The sequence below is a fragment of the Helicoverpa zea genome, chromosome 12 (genome assembly GCF_022581195.2).
Source record: "Helicoverpa zea isolate HzStark_Cry1AcR chromosome 12, ilHelZeax1.1, whole genome shotgun sequence".
NCBI classification, from domain to species: domain Eukaryota; kingdom Metazoa; phylum Arthropoda; class Insecta; order Lepidoptera; family Noctuidae; genus Helicoverpa; species Helicoverpa zea.
The window spans coordinates 3,686,381-3,692,380 of NC_061463.1; the positions used below are offsets into that span (position 1 = coordinate 3,686,381).

Consider the following 6,000-nt stretch of genomic DNA (forward strand, 5'->3'; position numbering starts at 1 on the left):
CTTCCTTATACTAATAGACAATCCAAAAAGAAGGTCACGAGATCACGAAATAATTCATCAAAACTGTAATAATCTTTTGATAATTTTAAAACGCAACTATTTTTAATTTTTACTTACATTTAAATAAAACTACTTTGATTTTATCACGGTAAATAATATTAATATAACCGTGATAAAATCTATAAAAATACTTTTATTTAAATGTAAGAAAAAAATAAAAAAAGCTGCCTTTTAAAACTATCAAAAGATTATTACAGTTCTGATAAAAATAGTTTTACTTTATCACGGTAAATAATATTAACATAACCGCAATAAAATCTGTAAAAGCAGTTTTATTTAAATGTCTAATATTCGTGTAAGTGTCAGAAATATGTTTATCAATATGTTTTCCATTACATGATATCACTTCACTTACCTTGATACTTATTCAAAATTATTTCCATTCCAGTATCATTCCACCGTCTAACAGTGGAGATTGACTTAACCCTCGCGTGCTGCTGCGAGCTGAACACAGCCCTCGGCGGCGGAGCGGCCGCGCCTCTTGTCACCGGCGTTGGTGTGGACATACGGGCGGGGGACCTGTTCCCTGCTACATTCCCTGATAAGGGACCAGAGCTGCCTCTGAGAGGAGCTAGGACTATCACTAGTGGACCACATTCAGGACAGGTGAGGGTTAAGATAGATCTTGCTGTCAAAAGAGGTTTTGACCAGCCCTGTCTGCCGATTTATTGGGCTGTATTTTAAGATGTAGTTTGAAGTTTTTACAGCGGGTTACTTACCAATTTTGTTCATGTTATTTCGGATGTCGGATTGCCTAACTATCCGGGATCCTTATTAAACTGTTATACTTGGAACTTCCCCACCATTTTTTGTGCAAACTTATTTTACTAGTCTATAATTTCGTTACCAGGTGCTAGATATATACGACAACACGGTGGGCATGCTCCGCATCGGGCCGTTCAACTATGAGCCGCTGCGAGGAGTGGACCTGTGGCTGGAGCAGTCGGACGACTTCATACTGCAGCACCTGAGCACCACGCCCGCTGTCGAGCCGCCACACTTCGTACATAATGTAAGCTCTGTCACATGTTGAAGTCTGTGGCCTCATAAGTCAACTACAAACTGAGGGGACGTGAATCTATGGATTTCCTTCATGAAAAGTCACTACCATATCCCTCCGCCTACCGTATTTTATTTTCTTTCTCTTCTCAATCTATCCTAGGGTTGTCCGGAAGAGATCGCTCTTAGCGATAAGACCGCTAATTGTGTCGCCTACTTTAATTAATTCTCAGATCAAAAATTTATATAAATAGATATATAATTTATATTATATATCTATTTATCAGTCCCTCATACGGTGTATATGAGAGCAGGCAACATATCTACACAAGAACCTTGTCAAGAACTAATCAATCTAATAACAACATTTTTCCTTTCGCAGATCCGCGTGACTCTAAAGTTCATACAACAGCACCCGTTCCCGGCCGTCACAGTGTTCCCGGACAACCGCGCACATTACTACCGCCGCGACGAGCAGTCCGGCTGCTGGGTGCCCATGCGCTTCTAGAACCTTCCATCACGATACTACACATCTTCTCAAATGCTTCTTGAAACATCCATTGCGATGCTACACATGTTCTAAAATGCTTCTAGAAAACATCCATCGCGACACTTACACATCTTCTCAAATGCTTCTAGAAACAATCATATCTGTAGCTGCTTGTACTAATATGCTGCTTAAATTGCGCAGACTTAAGTCATACTTTACAAGGTTAGGTAGGACACATCTATTTAGAAAAACTTAACCAGTGATTTTAGTAGAGTCGGTGAAACTGGCCATAAAAATAACCCAGTGTTAAAATTACATCATCTTAGTGTAAAATATATTCTGTCAAAGGCAAACTCTATATGGCGTTGATCCGTTGATCGATAAGTAAACAGCAAATGTAATCGGAATCAAACATCAAGTTATTCACAGTTTAATCGCAGTTTCTTTCAAATTGTGATTAATCTTGCATTTACAGTAGCAATCGCAAATAATTTAATTGTTCTTCTAAGTACGTAGTTAATTGTGGATGCACTATGCGCCAATATAAGGTGCCAAAATTCGTATACGCATAATAAAATCTAAATAGCAAAGACAATGTACACCGTATAATAGAATGTATGAAACAAGGACGAAGGAAGACAAACTATATTTTATTCAATTTATTTTTTTAATTGCAAAACTTTTTAATACATTCCAAGTTTATTTCTCAAGTGACCATAATGTAAATGTGGGTTAGGGATGTGCCCTTGTAAAATGATGACATATTGTATTCTGGGTTGCCAATAATTAATAAATATGATTTTAATTTCCAGTGCAATGTTTTTATATTATATTGCTATAAATGCAAAATAAACTGCACAGTCTCGTTTTGTAATGATTTCGTAAGTCGCAAGGCAATTAAATTAATTCAAATAATTTTGATTCCGTGCATTCATAATTATTTAATTTTAGAAACCAATGAATAATGACTTACAATGTATTTTAGACATGAAAGATGTGTATCGTTTTGGAAAAAGTACATGTAAACAAGTTTTGTTTTATTGTGATAATTTGACTATCGTGTTATTGTTTCATTTGTATTTATGAACAAAAGTAAACGGTTTTTTGACCAAAGTATTGGTGCCAACAAATCTGATAGGAATTGAATAAATAACGCTGACTTATAATATTTTGTTGGACCAACAAATACTTGAGCGAGGCTAGAAAAAAGTAGAACAGTTTCAAATTATGTAATTTCTTCTGTATTTTTCTAGAAAGTTGCCAATTATTACTTTTGTATGTAAATATAAAATGTTAATGTTATTAAGTTATGTTAATTGTATATTTTGACAGTTTCGTTTATCTACTTCCAATTTAGATTTTAAATATTATATATATTTTCTTGCCTTTTAGGTATACGGCAGGAATGATGAATTTATGAAATAGAGTAAAATTGACAGAGAACAAGTTATGTTGTAAATATTATAGCGATCACTTAGGTATAGTTAGATGACGTTATTAGTTATTGTTTTGTGAAATATTATGAATATATTGAAAGTTCAAAAGATCCAGGTCTCTTTTTATTTTTCCCTTATCCCATCATTATTACAGTAACTATTCTTCTTAAATTGAAAAATCGTGTTCGGCTCCACGGCCTCTTATGTCGTTTTGTACATTGCATTGTTTTAAAATACATACTCAATAAATCCCAGAATTGTGCGGAATTACGCACCTGGTAAGCTCCAGTGTCAAAGTTTTCTTAAGTCCGCCTGATGGCCTCGGACGTGGCATTAAAACAACGACTGCTAATAGGAAAGCTATGGGGAGCAATTAATTATGCATTGAGTGTAATTACATAGGTAATTACATACCTAGCTCGATTATTCAGAAATAGTTCTATTGCAACATGTGAGCATAGGGTCCAGAGAACTAATGGTAATGCTGGGGGCTGAATGGCAAGCCAGAGAGGTCGAAGACCTTTCTCCCGTTGAAGGTCGCTTCATCGTTCGTCACACAACTCAACCAAAGTAAATTAGGATTACGATTCTTATCTTGATAAAACAATACAGACAAAAAAAAATATTGCACGTACTCTTCAAATCGCGAAAATATTTGCAAAAACTTTCAAACGAAAGCAAAAAAGGGATTATCATTGGTGTTTTTGGGTTGGCAATTTTAATGCAACGAAAATGAAACTTCGTCCTTCACATTTGCTGTGCTGGCAACATTATATTTGACAGCTGGTCTTGTGCGAACGCAGTTCCCAGTTTTGTTAGTTTTTGTGTAACAATTTCTCAACAATTTCTTTGAGAAGACATCCTGAGACGACAAAAAGTTAACAATATGGAAAAGCCAACTGTAACCGAGCAGCCGCCACCTTACTCTGCTGCAGCTTTCCCAGGTACGTTCTCAAAGTTTGTTTATGAAACCTATATAATGTGAATGAATCACAATAAAGATAAGCTGTTCGATTATACTGCGTAATGTTGCAATTTAGCGTTTTTATATTTAATTAGCCATCGTAACCTGAAGTAATCTCCACGGGATGAGCGTGAACGAAAGAATTTACTTCAGATGTTGTTTGATAAACATGTTGTAGTTGGCATGTTGTAATTTGTAAATATGGGGATTGCAGGTCCTCCGCCGCAGCCGGCTGGTGCTCCGGGCGCGCCATACCCGCCTCCCCCGCCCGGCTACACGCCGTACGGAGTGCCGCCTCCAGGTACCGGGTTTGTGCCCAACTATGGGGCCACAAACATCATAATACCACCCCCTATAATTGCCGTCGGAGCGTGTCCCGCGTGCCGTGTCGGTATCCTTGAAGACGACTTCACGTTTCTGGGTATATTATGTGCTATATTATTCTTCCCTCTAGGGATTCTATGTTGCCTGGCACTCAAAAATAGAAGATGTTCCAATTGTGGAGCTCTGTTTGGATAGGAACCGATGTGACAGCTTGTTAAATGTTTTGATTAAGATGTTGAATATTGAAAGGTTTATGAATGTAATAATGGTTACTGTTTAATATTAACTGCGTTGTTTATGTTAAAATGTGATGTTTTCAATCAACCTTTCTTTATGGACTCGGTAAAATGTAGCTAATTATGCATCAGACTATGTTTTAACATAAGCAAGGTCAGTTTTTTTACTTTTTAATTTTACAGCATATGAACAGCAAACTGCTGGTAACAATATCAACTATTATTCAAGGTCAATTATATAATGCGAACCAGTGTTGCGGAGAACAATAATTATGTTTTCCGATATGCATAAATACTTGTATGTTGTAAACAGTGACCAACTTATAGAGACTGTATAACTAAAAGTGAACAAAGACAAGGAAAGCAATTAACTAGAAATTAGTATTGTTTGTGTCTCCTATTTAATGACTGTCCAAATTTATCTATTAACATTTTTTATGTAGTCAAAAATTAATTTAGTAATTGTTGGGGCAGTCAAATGATAAAGCATCCATAAGAATGTGAACGAAATCAGCTCCAGGACACATTGCAAGATATTAATATGACAAGGCCGCATGGAGTTAGATTACACATTCAATACATGTTTGTCGGAAAGTATCTTTTCTATATGATTTAACTTTATTGACTGCAACGTTCCGAAGTTGACAATTATGCTTTCATTGATTATTATTATATGAAAATTTAAATCGTTAATTATTTTTTGGCTACTATAGTTCGGCCGTTCAGAGAATGCGTTCCTGACACCTATCAGTTAGTCAGGACTAGTGATGGGCACAACATAACACTGAGTTCGTTACCGTTCCCCCAAAATAAACCGCCGCATTATTTTAAGATTATTTTCGTTTTAAATTGGCGGAATCATTTAAAATTTATATTTTAGTTATTTAAGTGGAAACCAAAAAAAGGTAATATTCATATAATAAAATCGTTTTATTTATTCTTTGTTACAAAGTTACAATCTGTATTTCTATGCAATAAAGTAAGTACATTGAATTGAATGTGCGTACAGAATGTTAATCAGACTCCGATTCGCTTGAGGAGGTGGTGTCTTCATCATCTTCTTCGCCTACGTGTATATTAGGTATTATCAATAACAGAATCAATCCTGATATCTCGGTCAAAATCTTCCAAAATCAGGTTTTTAGAGCTCTACCTCACTGGGACGCCATGGCGACGTCGCCAGCGGCACAGGTCTGGCTACTTCTGGCATCCAAATGTCGCCAAGTCGAGTGGCCATGGCGTCTCGACAGTCAATTGTTTACGTTGTCGCTCAAGAAATTGCAAGCTGACTGGCGACCACATTGGCGACTGTGTGAGGGAGGTGCGCTTTACCGTGTACATTATAGTGGCTACTGTGGCCACGTCGCCAAGTTGCCACGGTAGCCAGAAGCCACATAGGGAACTGTAGCTCGTTGCCACGCCTCCAATTTGGCGACGTTACCAAACCGTCGCCAAGTGAGTTAGGTTCCATACATTTCAATACTAACTGCT

The 6,000-nt window shown here is 36.8% G+C and overlaps 2 protein-coding genes across 5 annotated transcripts in view; both read left to right on the forward strand.

Annotated features, from left to right (window-relative positions):
- Positions 1-3,095, forward strand: part of LOC124634892 (protein N-terminal asparagine amidohydrolase) — a 67,131-nt gene extending 64,036 nt beyond the window's left edge. For all 4 annotated transcript variants that reach the window (XM_047170560.1, XM_047170559.1, XM_047170558.1 and 1 more), the window contains 3 exons: positions 449-666; positions 911-1,072; positions 1,442-3,095. In XM_047170560.1, the coding sequence (XP_047026516.1) occupies positions 449-666; positions 911-1,072; positions 1,442-1,567 (506 nt within the window). In that variant the 3' untranslated portion in view covers positions 1,568-3,095. The remainder of the gene's footprint in view (positions 1-448; positions 667-910; positions 1,073-1,441) is intronic.
- A 661-nt stretch (positions 3,096-3,756) lies between these two features.
- On the forward strand, positions 3,757-4,922 carry LOC124635190 (brain protein I3). Its single transcript, XM_047171007.1, has 2 exons — positions 3,757-3,929; positions 4,164-4,922. The coding sequence occupies exons 1-2, from the start codon at positions 3,872-3,874 to the stop codon at positions 4,466-4,468; spliced, it is 363 nt and encodes a 120-aa protein (XP_047026963.1). The 5' UTR covers positions 3,757-3,871; the 3' UTR covers positions 4,469-4,922.
- Positions 4,923-6,000: the final 1,078 nt, after the last annotated feature.

Coding starts and splice junctions, on each gene's coding strand:
- LOC124635190 (XM_047171007.1), top strand. CDS start 3,872: ATGGAAAAGCCAACTGTAACCGAGCAGCCGCCACCTTACTCTGCTGCA. Junction 3,930..4,163: donor CTCTGCTGCAGCTTTCCCAG/GTACGTTCTCAA, acceptor TGGGGATTGCAG/GTCCTCCGCCGCAGCCGGCT.